This window comes from Solea senegalensis, linkage group LG21 (genome assembly GCF_019176455.1).
Source record: "Solea senegalensis isolate Sse05_10M linkage group LG21, IFAPA_SoseM_1, whole genome shotgun sequence".
Taxonomy (NCBI): Eukaryota; Metazoa; Chordata; class Actinopteri; order Pleuronectiformes; family Soleidae; genus Solea; species Solea senegalensis.
In genome coordinates, this window is record NC_058040.1 from 12,259,493 (window position 1) to 12,275,826 (window position 16,334).

Consider the following 16,334-nt stretch of genomic DNA (forward strand, 5'->3'; position numbering starts at 1 on the left):
CTGTGGTTCTGATTGTTGTCACACTTTGCTTATGTCATTATTCCATATAGGTTTTTTTTCCTCCTGACAGTCGGTGAACAACACGGCCCATTTACCCTAAAAGGCTATTGAATCATCGCAGCAAATCTTTGGTTAGTCGGTTCACTTCAGGTTATTCGACTTTCTGTGAGAGAATTTGTAGGTAAATACTTGTGTCTTCGGAAATGATTGATCAAGTTATTACTCTGCTGTTTGATTCATAAGATATGAATGGTCTTCCTTAACTTTGTGAAATTCTTCTAAATCGCACAGAAAATGGTAAAAAAAACAACAACAACTTATTGGTACATATTGTAACAGCTGGAAGTTTAAGGAAAAGAGATGAAACGTGTTATAAGCTAAGCTTTTAGAAGAAACTCAAAGAGAAATCCACTCTTCTGAAAGCTCAGTGGCGAGATCTTGTGTCCCATAAACTCGTCTCCCTTTCAAACCCACTGTAAACATTGATCGTATGCTCTGTATGTTCGTTGACTCTCCTCACTGTTGGCCTCTTTTTTAATATTGACACAGTCAAACTGATGTCCAGGAAGCCTCAGAACAACTCATCTGATATTAAACTCCCATTATTTTATTGAAGGAACCGAAGGAACGTCACTTTTTTGTCCTTGCTGGGAAAATGAAGTGAAAACTAAAGTATCGCTTCTTGCCGTGTGAGAGAGTGGAACCTTAGAAGCTAAGAAAGAGGTTATGAGTAATGTTTTTCAGAACAGGAGTTATAATCACGACCAGCATTTTTCTTTCTTCTCTGAAAGAGGTCATGGTTTTCCCCTTATGTCAAAATCGCTTCCACAGAAAAAACAAGACAATGGGATGTTCTCGTGACTCTTTAAAAACACATGATGTAACAGGGTTTTTAAAAAATGATGTTTGGTTTCAAACTCACTCATGGACGTTTGAAAGCGCTGTACAGATTTTCTTTTACAGAAAACAGGCAGATTGAAAGTTCCCATTGTTTAAAATACTGACATACTTAAATAGAAGTACCTAGCACTTATGTATTATGCCTTAGTAATATTGAATAATAACTTCTGCATTAAGGATTTATACTTTAAAACTGTACTGCATAATATTTTCTTTTTTTTCTAAGTACAGTGGTGTTTAAACCCGGTGACATCCCTGCGCTGCACACAGGAAGTCTTGTTTTATGTCCATTCAACTCAATGGAGGTCTAGGGAGGGAAATGAGCCTATTTCTCACATGATTCACAACATCTGTTAACCTTTTCCCCAAGAGGTTAATGGTCTGGATCACTAGTTTTGGGTGTCCTTCAATAGAACATGAGATTAGCAGCTCCTACCGTGACTGGTTTCTCGTTCATGTTGTGCCAAATCGCTGCCTCGGTGAAGACTCACAGAGGCAGCACTGCACTGTTAAAGTAGACTGGGTTGGCATATGATTTTAAACGCAAAGATAAAAGCTTTGGAGAAATAAAACCCTGTTCTTTCAGCAGATTTGTCCGCCTCCGGCGCTGCATTGCTGGTGTTACCACAAACGCCTGTCCCAGCCACACTAAAGGATTTTCAATTGTGACTCGATTTTCAAAACGTGGGAGACCACAGACACAACAAACTCTCTCACAGATCTTTTTAATCCTGAGGAGAGCACAGACTAGACGATCCAGTCAAGTCAAGAGGCAGGACCAGATTCCAGGAATCTGGGATCTCACAGAAACTTGCGCGATTCAATGTGACTTCAGAATATAAACAGACGGTCAGCGACGTCCAGTTCATAGCTCTTGTGTGTGCGATGTTTTTGTGCTGAGAAACACAAAAAAAAAACTGGATGAAGTCATGAAGAAGAATCAGCTTGGCTTGTAAAAGTTACGGTTCTAAACAAAAGTACGCAACATCCGCTTCCCACTCGACACGCTCACATTGCATATTACGGGGTTCTTGCTCAAGCTCCCAATCGCTGTTCACTCATAAATATCAAACATGTTTAACACTTAGGATTTGAAATTAGGTAGATGCTGATGATGTTAACATCACATCTGTTAATCCCTGTTAATTTGGCCAGATAATTTGTTCAAAACGGCCTAAAATCAGAACCACCCACGATTGTCGGAAGGGCCAGATCGGGACTGAAATCTGGCCGATTATCAAGTCGCGTCTGATAGTACTGCTTGTCGAAGGCTGTAGGACGCAGCATACAACTAATATAATGTCATTTCTGTTCACAAATACAGAATAATAACATCGACGACAACAAATTTTACATGCTGCAGCTTTAAATACACGTTAGTGCCACTTCTCGAGTCAAAATTTGAATGTCTGAAACACTTTTTTTGGTCCTAAAGAAGAGCATGAACACACAGTTGCAGATCTATCACATCTAAACTCTGTAGTTTTACTGTATGTTGTGAAAACAGGGAAACCGAACGAGCCTCAGCTGATGCTCATAGACCACACGCGTGACATATTCCTGTACTGTGTTTTTTGGGGAAGCGAAGAAGTCTAAGTCTGGCTTCTTTGAAAAACCACACATCTTCAACACTTGGCCAGTGTTCACAGATGCTGCTGATTGGCCGACGACCAGGTGGGTGGATCAGGGCAAAAGACAAACATTGCCTCAGGTCTTGCCACTCTGTACCTGTCGTCTGTTAACTGCTAACTACAGTTCACTTCAGGCTCAGGTCACATACCCTCGCTCAACCTTTCACAGCGCGGCGCATCACGACCCTTCATTTGTTCCCCCCCTGCAGCCATGAGGACCGCGGCGGTCGCTGTTGTCATGGTGATGTGCGTGATGATGGTGCGGGCCGATGTGAAGCCCCAGAGAGATTTCAACTCGCAGAGGGTAAGATGCACTCACTGACACACACATTCACTGAGTTTGACTTACTGTGAGGTCCAAAAAGCAAAACTATCTTTGTGGGGGACATTTTGTCAACTTTGAGGTGCTTTTTTCAGTGTTAAGACCTGGTTTTAGGGTTAGGATTAGACTTTTAGTTGTGATGGTTAGGGTTAGGGGATGCATTATGTCTACGAGTGTCCTCACTGAGATGTAAAAACACAAACCCTTTGAGTGTGTGTTTGAGAGCGACTGTTCAGCTGGTGACACAAAACAAACAATCATGGATTCAAGGCCATGAGCCAAAATACTCATGAATATGTGAGAACGGGAACATCTTCACTTGTTTCCTGCAGCAGATTTGAGCAGCAACAATGTTGATGGTGTTTCTAAATCATTTACCAGACAACATGGTGTGAATATGACTCAAACTTAAGTTTTTGCCATGTCTTGGGGTCTTTTTGTTGTTGTTTTTGTCTGCACCTGCCGAGTCCCACATCTACTCTTTATCTACGTGCAGCAGGCAGATACTCGCTGTTTATTCCTCACATAGAGCAGCTCACTCATTTCTATCCAGTGTGTTTTAGAAAGTATTTACAGTCTTATTTACACATGTGAGGAAATGCCTTGGCAAACAACGTGGTACTAACACAGCTCTAGTGTTTTAAAGTACACATAAACTACATTTTTATTATGTTATTTTTGCATTATTTATTTTTTCATAGGCAAAAATCTTAAAAATAACAAAGTCTTTTTAATATGAAAGAACAAGATGCTGCAGATACTTAACATCTTGTTTTTTGTATTAAAATGAATATTGACGTGTCATTTCCTATATGTATATGTATATGTATATGTATATATACCATCATCACCACCACTAAGCCACACCATTGCACTGACTGACATGTTCCTTCATCCTGATAAACATGCAGACTGTTATTTATTTTGAGTGCAGCCCACATTAAACATCAGACACCCACCCCCCCTTAAATATCCACTGAACACTGCTGGAAATAGTCCCCGCGCACTATAAATGGCTGCTAAGCAACCATATTATAAAAAAAAATACATAGAGTTGTTGTGAAACTACATATATGTATATATATATATATATACATATACATACATACATACATTCATTGAGATATGTTTTTGTTTTTTTTAAATTTACATCTTCAGTAGGTTTGAGGCTGAGAACCAACGAATAGATCAACCTGAAATTCCTGAAAAAAACACATGTAACCTATGTATAAATGATCAGTTATTGATTAAAACACTGTGTCTGTGTGTGTGCAGTTTACAGGCAGATGGTACCGTGTGGGTCTGGCCTACGATTCTCCAGGTTTTGTCCCCTACAGAGACAAAGTGAGGGTCTCCATGGGCTCCATCTCACTGCTGCCAAACGGCAGCTTTACCCTCACCATGTGGGACGCCACGTGAGTGTGTGTGTGTGTGTGTGAGTGTATGTGTTTAGGTGTACAGGAGGGAAAGACGAATGGTTCAGAGAAGACACACTGTGTTGTTGTTGTTGTTGTTGTTGTTGTTGTTGTTGTTGTTGTTGTTGTATTTAATTCTTTCCTCTTCAGACCACTAAGCTGTGTGGCTAAGACGTACCAGTATGAGAAGACCAGTGTTCCTGGACAGTTCACCTACTTCAGCACACGTAAGTCTCACTTTTGACAGAGAGAGAAACTTTAGAAGGGATGGCATTGGTAAAGTAATGACTTTTCATGTGTCAGTCTTTGAGTATCCGAGTGTTTGCCTGCAACAGAATTCAAAAGTCTGGTATGTCATGTGACTCCATATTTTAATGTTCATTAATGTGCTTTTTTCACTCAGATAAATAGAAGAAAAAAATATAATTTTCCATGTGCAATATACATATATAATATCCCATGTTTCTGTAAATATTACTGTCCATACTGTCTATATTCTGGAAACTGTCTATAATGTACATTCTATTTTAACCCTTTATAGTCATATTGTTAATATCTTTCTTAGAAATGCATGTTAATTATTTATTATCTTTACTTTTGTCTCTGCTGCTGGGACAATGTTAATGTGGAATAAATGACATAATCTTATCTTACCTTACCTTAAAAAAGTCAAGTACAAATATAGTGTATGAGCTTTGTTTTGACTGACAATAATGCTGATGTTGTTGTGACTCTTTTTGACGACATTATATACATTTTATCATTGTTGTTGTTGTTATCTTTCCTTTTTAATATAAAAAAACACGAAATAATTCATACTTTTGTGTAATGTCTAACATTGTAAACAACTACAATATCTATAATATATATATTTCCATATATGTGTGATATATATATATGTGTTTTAGCTTTTTTTGTCTTTAATGTTTGTTTTGTTAATTTTTGCTTAACACATACTATAAATATAGTATATTGTAAATATTTCATCCAAGTTATTTGTCTATTACTTTTATTTCTGTGTGTTCTGTCTGGTATAATTGTATTATAAATGCATTGTACTGTATTTGATTTGTTCTTCTTTCCCTCAGGCCATAACATGGTGAAGGACATCACCGTAGTGGACACAAACTACAGTGAATACGCTTTGGTTCTCAAACACAAGGTTTTCAACAGAGAATACACACAGGTGGCACTTTACGGTAAGACACACACAAACGCACACACACACACAATCTGCAGCTGTTCTGTCCGTCTGTCCACATGTGTCTCTGTGTTTATTTGCAGGTCGCTCTACAAGACTCAGGATCGATATATTAAACCGGTTTAAAGCCTTGGCCTTGTCTCAGGGTTTCTCCCGGGAATCTATCCTGACTCCGCCTCCAGCAGGTGAAATGACATCCTGTAGATTTACAGTGTAGACATCCAGATAAGAGACGGTGTCCTAGACAATGTGTTGTTTTTCTGTCTCACAGTAAACTGTCCACCCTCTGCATCTGGACGTTAGGTGAGTCTTTAAGCTGCAGGTTCATGAGTGTGTGATGAGTCTTCTTCAGTGTAAATATGTTGCTCTTCTTCCTTCACAGACGTTCCTGAGATGACAATGAGTGGCTGTCTCTCTATTTCATCCAGTCCACTTCTTCTTCTTCTTCTTCTTCTTTTTCTACTTCTACTACATTATTTTATGAAGTAACTGCAAAGAAATTTCTTTCTGAAGATCAATATTTTGTTTAAGAACATAATATATAGCAAATGCAGCAACCTTTACTGATGTTCTTTTGTGTGGGTGTTTTTTTTTATTTGCATCGTTCCACTGTGTTAACAATAATTAAATGAATGAATGAATGAAAAAGAACATTTCTGGTGAACTGGTTAAATTTAGGGGCCACCATTTTGACCTGGGGGCCAATGAGCGTCTATTTTGGTCTAGAGATAAAACGTTATATCACCATATCCCATCATGATATCGCGATAAAGATATTCATTGTGACGATTTGCAGATTTTCAAAGTAAAAGTGCTTGTTTTTATATGGAATGTTGTATCCTTCACAATAATAAAAATAAAAACATATTTATGATGCTAAATAATTTTTAAAAAAAAACAGAAATGAACTCACTGTAATTAAAACGAGCTTAACACACACTGTGTGTGTGTGATTTAAAGTTGAATGTAACACAGTACATTTCATAATTTTGTCTCGTTATTACAATTGTAAAAAAAACATAAAAAATACTGGTTTAGTCCAAAAAGTGTGTAAAACATAGGGAGTGAGGACATTTTGGCAACGAATCGTCTTATTTTGTCACCCCTTAAAAAATGGTTTAAGGGTTAGTGTTAGACATTAAGTTGTGATGGTTAGGGTAAGGGGCTATGTAATGTTTTATGTCATTTAAGTGTGTCCTAGCGCTACTGTCTAAAATAATAAAACGGTAAATGATTCAAAAGCTTTTACTTGAGGGTTTATACATTGAAGTTCTGAATACTATGTTTAAACTGCTGACGTTGTTAAATAATGCAAGTATACACATGAATGTGTGCATACTTTTAATGTGCTTTTGTTTGTTACAGGTTCAAGTGAAGGTAACAAAAACTAAATGGTGCTGTTGTGTGTTTGTGTGAAAATCAGGGTCTTACTCTGTTACGAACAGCAGGGGGCAGACTTCACTGCATGCCTCAGCTCTGTGATGCACTTCAGGCCCAAAGTCTTTATGGGGCCCTAAGCTGAATTTGATTTTAATTATAGTTGGGTTATTTACACCAAATCAGTGTCGCTCTAATTATTATTTTTTACCCTTTTAGAGGGAAGAAAAGTCACGAAAGCAGCGCCGTATTGATTTGCACTTTATTATTCAAAGTGCAGCACTACGTAGCGATGCTTTAATTCATTAAACAAGTAAACCACTTTAATGAGTTTGTTTTTTCAAACTTACAACAGCTTCAACTCCAAAATAAAGCCAAAACACTTAAGCTCAACACTATTTAGACTATATTAGATTTCTCTAACATGTTAAAATGTGTTTTTTCTCCACACACTGTTGCTTGATTCCTCTGTTACAGGAATGAAAATGTGGAGGCATCTAAACGGCAAGCGCTCGCAGTCTTTTCCTCCTGCGGTTAAATTGTGCCACGTATTGACTGGCTGTTTGTTTTAGCTGCAGATTCTGAAGTCCAGTGATTCTCTGCTGATTAGTTGGATAAATAAACACACACCTCGAGAGACACAAAGATAGGGTCAGAACTTTGCTCTTTTAGCTTTGTGTGTGTGTGTGGATTTTTTTTGTGTTTATCTGTTTATTTTCTTTTTCTTTTAACTCCCCGAGTTGTAGCGTGTGCAGCTGTGGTGTGGGTGAGACAGGTTGGTAAAGTGACAGAGACAGGATGCAGAAAGTCACGAGTCTGGTTCCTCTGTTGATCCTGGGGTCAGTCTGGATCCATCATGTGGCCCTGGAAACGCTTAGCCTCATACAGGAGGACTTTGATCTGGACCGGGTGAGTGACTCACATTTCAGAATTATATATTTATTTCTCTTTGAATTGTTTTTTTTTTTGTAATTACAATTTCTGTTGACACATTCTTTCCTTGCCAATAACCACTGTTTTCTTTCTCTGTCTGTCAAAAAACGTGAGCCAATATGAGACGCACATGTCGAAATATGGCTGCATTAAAATGGTGTTATTATGGTATGGTGTGCCACAAAGAACCTAAGGACACCACGACCACGCTACGCTGTGTTTGCACGGCAGCCATTTTACATGTTTGAACAGGGAAAGCACAGGTGCGACGGTTCACATGAGGCATGAACACTGAAACTGAACTTGTATTTATTTATTATGTACGCCTGTGCTTTACCAACTTTGATTTGTCAAAATAGCTGCTACGTGCACACGGCCTGGTGTAACATACTTTTTTTAAGATACTTTTTTATTCATCATTGTTCATTTTAATGCTTTTGCATTTTGATCAAAACATTAATTCCATTTACAAACAATACATTAAGAGCGTTGCACTCGCTTTAAGTCGTTCACATTTTGATATGCGTCTCTGTATTTATTGTACACGTGATTGTCTTCAGATATGATATGATGTTAAAATAGTTTTTCTTTTATGTTGTTACTTTCTTGTATCTGCCTCTTGTCACCTGCTTAAATAAAGGTCCTATTCCTTGCTGTCACATGATGTCGGCATTTCCACTGCTCGTTCAAATTCAGTTCAACTGTAACTTAACTCTTTGAAATCTACACAGGATATATAAGCAGTTTGTTGTCATTGTTGTTATGGAGTCTACAACATTGTAAGAGTACGGCAATAATGTGTTATACAGAAGAAATATTATGGTTTCTAATACAATTTTCAGCTTGGTGATAACAATCCTAATAATGTGGTAATAAGGAGATAATATTACACCAATACCATATTATTTAATATCTAGATAATGAAAATGTGAAAATTCACATATTATCACATTGAAATCCATCCTCCTTTATGCCCAGTATACATATTTTCAATTGTTACTTGATAAATAACAATGGTACTGCCATAATATTGGAATTATTTCTTCTCTCCATTTGTGAGGGTGATGTAAATTAAATGTGTCTGTGTCGGCTGCAGTTCATGGGGAAGTGGTTTGAGTTGACGGTGGCCTCCACCTGTCCTTACTACCTTCAGCGTAAGAGGGCAAACCCCGTTATTCTTGCACTACAGATGCAACATGTTGCCTCAGGGAGCAACTTTACACTCATGTCAACCACTTTCAGGTAAGACTCGCATCCACACATCCATGCGACACATTTAAAACGTGTCAAACCCTGTGTTTTTTTGCGTGTGTTTGTACAGAAATGGCTCCTGTAAGACGTCGTCTGTGGATTACGCTTTGACGGACACTCCTGGGCGATTCTTCCACCATGTTTCCAGTAAGTTTCTCGCCATTTTGTCCACAGGTTTCACAGCAGACACGTTGCAAACACTGTCTCTCCTGCAGGATTCGAAGCAGACGTCGATTCTTACGTGGTGGAAACCGACTATGACGAGTATGCGCTGTTGTTCCAGCTGAGCACAGAGAAACCGTCGGGAAATGTAACTCGCATAGTCAAGCTTTATAGTGAGTGAGAACATAATGATTTGTCGTTTGTTTGTTTGTTTGTTTGCGTGCGTGCACGTTGATTTTCTTCTCGCGTCTTCCTCAGGTCGAACCGTGGACGTGAGCCGGCCGTCGGTGCTGGACGACTTCAACGCGCTGGTGAGGCAACATGGAATGGGTGACGACGCCGTCGTCGTGAATCACATAAAAGGTACTTGTCTATGTTGTTGTGTCAATAAATTAAATGTTGACTATAAAAGGAAAAGCATACATTTTATCTCTTCATGGTGCTTTCTGCGCAGGTGAATGTCCTCCTGCTTCCACTTCTCAGTCTCAGGTGCCTGAAAGCAAAATGGCGTCATGATTCCACGCACCTGTGTCTGCAATAAAAACGAATAGTCACCAGCTGTGGGCGTGTGTGTGTGTTTTTTTATCTATCATTTAAATTTCCCAACATGTCGCAATCAGACAATCTGTGCCAACTGTGGACTGTGCTAATATTTGACCTAGGAAGAGGACGAGGTCACAAAATAGAAACAATTTTTAAATAATAAAGTTTTCTAACTGAAGAGGAAAATCTAATTTAAAGAAAGCTTTATGAATAATGAAATTAAAGGAAGCAGAATTATTATACAGTTTAAGAAAAAAGCTTAAAAATACTATATTTAGAGAAGAGGAAGGGCGACTTGTTGAGTGTATATGGTAATATTAGTTATTAGCTATTATTATATCAGTAGGGTCTAGTTTTATTTTGTGAGAAAACCCTTGTGACCTGATTTATGTTGAAAAATAAGACAACAGGAATAGCATGCGCTTCCTCCTACTCCTTTTTGAACATTACTTTCTGTTTGTTGAATTGTTGTTTTACAGTATGTGTCTTTGTTCTGATGTTTGGAATAAACAGGAATTAATTTGTTCATTCATTCAAAACAATATTCATGATACAAAATATACGACTCACTGGGTACGTGTAGAATTTGACCTAACTTTTTGGAGGATTGAAATTTTACCTTCACATAAACATGATCTACACATTGACACTCAGTCTACCAGAATTCTTGAGTGTCCAGAGAGTGCTTTTTTTTTTTTGACTGTTTTTACATTATTTTCATATTATTTTTAATAAGAAATATAAATTATAAGATAAAAAAAAAAAAGCCTCTACAACGGACATGGAATTTGAATTACAATGAACATGAACATGTATGAATCCATTTGCAATTACAGCTAATTCATTAATTCACACGCGACAATTACTTGCAAAAACAACAACAAAAATGCATTTTGCACAAGGTCTCATCGTTGTGTGGGATTTATTTATTTCATGTATATATCATTAACATCAACATAATTATAGTTATAGAGCTCTTTTCTGTCTCTACTGTACCTTCCTCTCCTCTGTCCCCCATTTTTCCTTTCACCCCAACCTGTCGAGGCACATCTTTGAGTCTGGTTCTGTCTGGTTGTGTTTCTCTCATTGTGTGACTTGTTGTGTTTCTCTTCCCTCTTTTATATTGTTATGGTTTCTGTCTTACAATGTACCGAGCCTCGAGATAATGTTGTGATTTGGTGCTATACAAATAAAATGTAACGTTTAAAGAGAATGAAAAAGATGGTTGTGGCTCATTTAGGTTGAGACGTGTTCTGTATTGGTGTGGTGATGTTGTCAAACCTCTGGCAAATGTTTAAGGAGTCAGCTGCTTCACAGCAGAGAGAGAAGAAGAAGAGGAAGAACTTTGTTCTCTTTTGTGTTTGTTTGTTTTTTTACTTGGCTGTGGAAGTGTGTACACGCAGAGAGGCCACAGCACACATGAGACGGGTCAATGTCCTGTGTCGTCCTTTCCTGGGATTCACCAGTGTCAAACTTCAGTTGTCTCAGAGAATATTGGGCTAACAGGTTGTCAGGATGCAGAGAGCAGTGGTTCTGGTTCCCCTGCTGGTCCTGGGATGGACCTGGACCGCAACGGGATTTGCACTCCCTTCAGAACCTCTGTTCACCACACAGGAGAACTTTAACCTGACCCTGGTGAGTGTCTGAATTCTCTAGTGTATTATTCTCTGTCTTTGATTTTATAGACTTTATATTAGCAATAAAATGTTTTAAATGACATCTTTGTATCTTATGTCGATGTATGATATAGAATCAGATATTAAAACTGTTAAAATGTTAAAGCAGATTGAATTAACTATATCAGATTTATAATATGGTGGGAAAAGTTTATTTTGCTTGTTATTACTTATACATTTATCATTTATTATCACTTTATTGCTTTGAAAATGTGTTCATTTTTAAATCATATTTGTTGTAAATAGTAAATTATTTATTTTGCTTCCTCACAGTTTTTGGGAACATGGTATGATGTTGCCGTGGCGACTGCATGCCCTCACATGCAGAAGATAAGGGGGAAATCGACCATCGGTAAGGTGGTCATGGAGAGAGGAGACACGAATGACATGCTCAACATGACCAAAACTGTCCTCAGGTCAGTAACACACACAGACACCTGAGGTCTGTCAGTTACCATGTGATCACTGACATGTTTATCATGTGCACTTGTATTCATGTGTTTATGAGGGCCAAAAAACTTAAAAACCTATCTTTGTGGGGACATTTTGTCTTGGCCTCATGTGTGTGTGTGTGTCTTATCTCTTATTTTAATGTCTATTTTAATTTCAATGTTGATTTTAATGTCTTGCTTTTATTCTGTGATCTTCTCAATGTATTTATATTCTTTTGTAAAGTATGCTTTTGAATTGCCCTGTGTATGAATAGTGCTGTTCAGATAGACTTGCCTTGTGTGTGTCTGTCTGTCTGTGTTCTTGTGTGGGTAACTTTGTGAGAACCAACACACTTATATAAAACCTATACACTGAAGGAAGTGAGTCAGGTCCTCACATTCTGACACCCCTAAAAAAGGCTTTGTCAGGGTTAAGACCTGGTTAGAATTAGGTTTATGTTATGATTAGGCAGTTAGTTGTGACAGTTATGGTTAGGGTAGGGTTAGAGAATACATTAGGTCAATGAATGTCCTCTCTATGAATGTTATGCATGTGTGTGTGTGTGTAGGCATGGGACATGTAGGGAGATGAGAGCAGAATACCAAATAACAGACACACCTGGACGGTTCTTCTTCTACTGTGGAAGTAAGTCTCTCTCTCTCTGTCTCTTTGCTCTGAAGCTTTGATAGTATTATGACACACTCCTTCTGTCCCTTGTCCCTTTGTCCCTTTGTTCCTCTGTCCCTCTGTCCCTCTGTCCGTCTCCTCTCCCTGCAGCGTGCAGTGCGGACATTGACTCCTACGTGGTTCACACAAACTACCATGAGTATGCTATAATGATCATGAAGAGACGCAACACAGCGATGGAGAAGAGCGACGCAATCAAGCTTTACAGTCAGTGGACACACACACACACACACACACAGGCTCTGATTTAACGTCAGTATAATCAGTATTATTGACAACAATAACCCTAATAATAATAATAATTTCATTACACATTGTAATCAGTCATTTCAACATGCATTAACAAGTTTTTTAAATTTTTAGGAGAATTGAATACATTCAAAATTCTGTTTTATTACTTTGTTAATAATTTGTATTCATTTATTTTTCTATGTGGCCCTATATATAGCATTAAATCTCAATGAAAAGTGTGAAATAAAGTTCTAATTTCTGCGACAGCAGTGCTTTTACAGAAACTTCTTGGGCCACTTTAAACACCTACATTAATTACTGTAGCTTTATTAGATTTTTATTTCTTTAATTAATAATTAGGAGGTGGTTCTTCTTCTTTTTTTTTTTACACAGACGTCACCATGATTTTTCAAATAAACTTGAGTGTGGAGAGTGAGGCAAAAGATGCCACTGAAGCTTACACACTAGTCCTTTACTGGGGAATTTAAGAAGCTCTACCATAGTCAAAGCGTTTTTAAAATGTCTCTGTTTCATTTAAATGACTTCAGGTCGAACGATGGACGTGAGGGACACTGTGATGGACGACTTCAAGACTCTGGCCAAAGATCAGGGGATGAGTGACAATGACATTATCGTCCATCAAAACAAAGGTGCAACACACAAGAGAAGTTCATTTTTAAAGACCAAAATGTCCGTTACTCTTTATTTTGAAACATAAATCTCCCTCCTTGACCTGTGGTTCTGTCAGGTTGTAGGACAGCACAGGTAAGGTCAAAGGACAATGGCATTAGCAATAGCAAGTTTAGCGTTAGCAATAACAGGTTTAGCGTTTTATTTGTTTTTGGCTGCTAAAAGAATAGTTTTGTCAAATATTGTACAACACAAACCAGGTTTTGTGGAAGATAAGTGCGTCTTTGAATTCTATAATCTCCCTGTACGAGTTTGTAGAAAACGTTTTATTGAATCTCTGCTCAGGTGACTGTGTTCCCGGAGAGGTGGTGGAAGAAACTCAGCCAGAGCCTCCGGTAATAAAGTCAACTCACTTTATTTAAAAAACGAAACGCTTCAAAAGGGAAGAAGCACTTACAGGATATAAGATGCTGTCATCACAAATAACAAAAGTCGCTCTTTAAAGGTCCAGTGTGTATGAATTAGTGCCATCTGAGGCTGCAGATTGGCGGCACAAAATGGTGGCCTATGTAAAAAAAATAATAATAATAATAAAGGCTTCTGTCTAAACTACATACATAAAAGAAAAGGTCTATTCTTAGGAGACACTAACTTTCTAGTTAAAGACACCGTGAGATGTTTGTGGGTCGTTTATGACACATGTTTACCTTATTTCAAAGAGAAGCAAATGCTAATATTGTGCAACCTTTTTGATTTCACACACTTTGCGACGCACCTGAGATGACAAACGCTGTTATTTTTTTATTTAAAATACTTACAGCTCATACTGTTCACCGTTATGTGCACTTTGAGGTGTACAGAGGACAGGTATGAGGGAGAATAATTGTATTGCTAGTTCCTTTATTTTATTTTTAATGTACTTTTTAAATGTGTCCTCACCTGCTTTACTGGCTGCAGTTAAACACTTACACAAACATAAACTACTCCTAAATGTTACACACTGGACCATTAATAATAAAATAGATAACAGAGTGGACTGAGATTCAGGAGGCTTCTTTTATTTTATTTTTATTTTTTTATCTCTGACTGAGTGTTTCTTGACACAGAGGGTGAGGCGACAGGTGGTGCCGTCTTTGGTTCCTGCAGAGGAGGAGAGTTCTGGTGATGACAGTACTCCTTTTTTCAATTCCACTGGTACGAAATGAACTCACTCATATTTTGACTCAAATGTCTAAAGTCAGATTAGAGACCTGTTTCTCAATCCTCCTCATCCTCCTCCCACTGCAGAGGCCTGTGCAGCAGCACCAGACATAGGACCATGTTTTGGGATCATCCCTCGCTACTACTACAACTCCTCCTCGATGAGCTGTCAACACTTAACCTATGGAGGGTGTATGGGAAACCAGAACAACTTTGAAACTGAGAGGGACTGTCTGCAGAGATGTCGCACTGAAGGTGAGAAGTCAAAAACATAAAATCTGCATGTGGGATTATTTTTCAGGGCTGGGAACATTTGTATTGAGATTCTGCAAGCTTTTCAATTATATTTTCCTTCTTAAACCAAAGTTGAATTATATATTTAGAATTATTTTATGTGCACACACACCAAGTAGAGATAGTGGAGTGTTGGACAGCACTTAATCTGCACCCGGGGAATTATGTCTCGGGATTTGCACCGGTGACCCTCCAGTTACAAGCCAGTTAGTCAGTCTGATATGTATCTAACTCTATGGGACAGTGGTGCATAACATAATACATCAGAATTATGTTTTTATAAATCAACTACTACATTTTTGCTACCACTTCTAATAAAAATAAAGATCGAGTGTGTTTTATTTATTTATTTGTTTGTTTGCTCACTGAGCTAGTGCTGTAAGAAAATCTCTTTTAATTTAGTTTCATTATTCGTGTTATTTTTCTAATTTTGTGGGTGTTCTCATGTTTGTGCTGTTTCATTGTCTGTTTTTATGTCTATTTTATGGGCGTGTGATGTACATACAGATTTTAGACTGTAAAGCACTTTGGTGCAACTCTTAAATGCGCTTTATAAATAAAGTTGGATCGGATTGGAAGAAAAGAAAATGCTGGTTCAACATGAATAGAGCCTCTTAAAAGAGGACACGGCACAAATGTGAGTCTTCAAATGAACCTGTAGTTAACACTGATAAACAGAACCTCTGGTAAACTGGTAACTGCTGTTTTTAGCCATTTCTGTTCATTACGTTTGTAGAAGTTCTAGAAATGGTTCGTTAATTGAGCTTTTACTCACATCACTGACATCAAATCCTCTGTTCTGCTCTTGTCTCTCCAGCTGTGTGCCGTCTGCCCATGGTGCCCCAACCCTGCACAGGTCAGCCAACCATCTGGTCCTTTAACTCCACCATTGGCATGTGCTTTCAGTACAAACAGGGCTTCTGTCAGGCCAACGGCAACAAGTTCTACAGCAAAGCCGAGTGTGAGGAGTACTGCGGGGTGGTTAAAGAGGGTGAGGCGCTGGACCAAAGCACAAATATCTAGTGGAAACGAAATGATGTCTAATGACGTCCACCTTAACCCTGTGCTCTTTTACAGAGGAGGGTCTCCTGAAGGCAAACTGAGGGAGCAGGGAAGCAGCAGCGTCACAGACGGCACACGAGCAAAGGCCTGAAGTTGTCTCAGTGCTCACAGAGTTTATGAGAAGGTCGATCACAAATAAGTTCTGCAATAAAACAAGTCATGAACCTGTTTGGCTGCTGCTGTTATTATTGTTTGCTCACAGACTTTAGTTTACAACAAACTCACACAGCAGAACATCCAGAGGTTGAATATTTCATTTTAACGAAGGGTTAATAAAATTATGCCACAAAAAAGAATAACATACTACTCATTTTGATGATTGTTTTAAAAATAGGTTATAGAATATATTCATTTAAGAAATTTGAATGATTGTTTAGCCAAAATGCC

At 38.1% G+C, this 16,334-nt stretch overlaps 3 protein-coding genes across 4 annotated transcripts; all 3 read left to right on the forward strand.

Moving 5' to 3' along the window:
- The first annotated feature begins 57 nt into the window (after window positions 1-57).
- Window positions 58-6,096, forward strand: ptgdsa (prostaglandin D2 synthase a). Of its 2 annotated transcripts, none has more exons than XM_044012046.1 (8): window positions 58-131; window positions 2,741-2,835; window positions 4,129-4,268; window positions 4,419-4,495; window positions 5,357-5,467; window positions 5,553-5,654; window positions 5,741-5,772; window positions 5,852-6,096. In XM_044012046.1, the coding sequence occupies exons 2-7, from the start codon at window positions 2,743-2,745 to the stop codon at window positions 5,770-5,772; spliced, it is 555 nt and encodes a 184-aa protein (XP_043867981.1). In that variant the 5' UTR covers window positions 58-131; window positions 2,741-2,742; the 3' UTR covers window positions 5,852-6,096. The 2 variants fall into 2 exon arrangements, with proteins under 2 accessions (XP_043867981.1, XP_043867980.1); XM_044012045.1 differs by lacking the exon at window positions 58-131 and adding an exon at window positions 190-2,574.
- Window positions 6,097-6,376: 280 nt separating this feature from the next.
- LOC122787126 (protein AMBP-like) lies at window positions 6,377-9,749 on the forward strand. Its single transcript, XM_044053724.1, has 6 exons — window positions 6,377-7,755; window positions 8,876-9,021; window positions 9,101-9,177; window positions 9,246-9,365; window positions 9,451-9,555; window positions 9,647-9,749. The coding sequence occupies exons 1-6, from the start codon at window positions 7,645-7,647 to the stop codon at window positions 9,706-9,708; spliced, it is 621 nt and encodes a 206-aa protein (XP_043909659.1). The 5' UTR covers window positions 6,377-7,644; the 3' UTR covers window positions 9,709-9,749.
- A 1,376-nt stretch (window positions 9,750-11,125) lies between these two features.
- On the forward strand, window positions 11,126-16,115 carry LOC122787115 (protein AMBP-like). Its single transcript, XM_044053700.1, has 10 exons — window positions 11,126-11,370; window positions 11,685-11,827; window positions 12,412-12,488; window positions 12,621-12,737; window positions 13,310-13,411; window positions 13,737-13,786; window positions 14,498-14,585; window positions 14,679-14,846; window positions 15,703-15,876; window positions 15,963-16,115. The coding sequence occupies exons 1-10, from the start codon at window positions 11,251-11,253 to the stop codon at window positions 15,986-15,988; spliced, it is 1,065 nt and encodes a 354-aa protein (XP_043909635.1). The 5' UTR covers window positions 11,126-11,250; the 3' UTR covers window positions 15,989-16,115.
- Window positions 16,116-16,334: the final 219 nt, after the last annotated feature.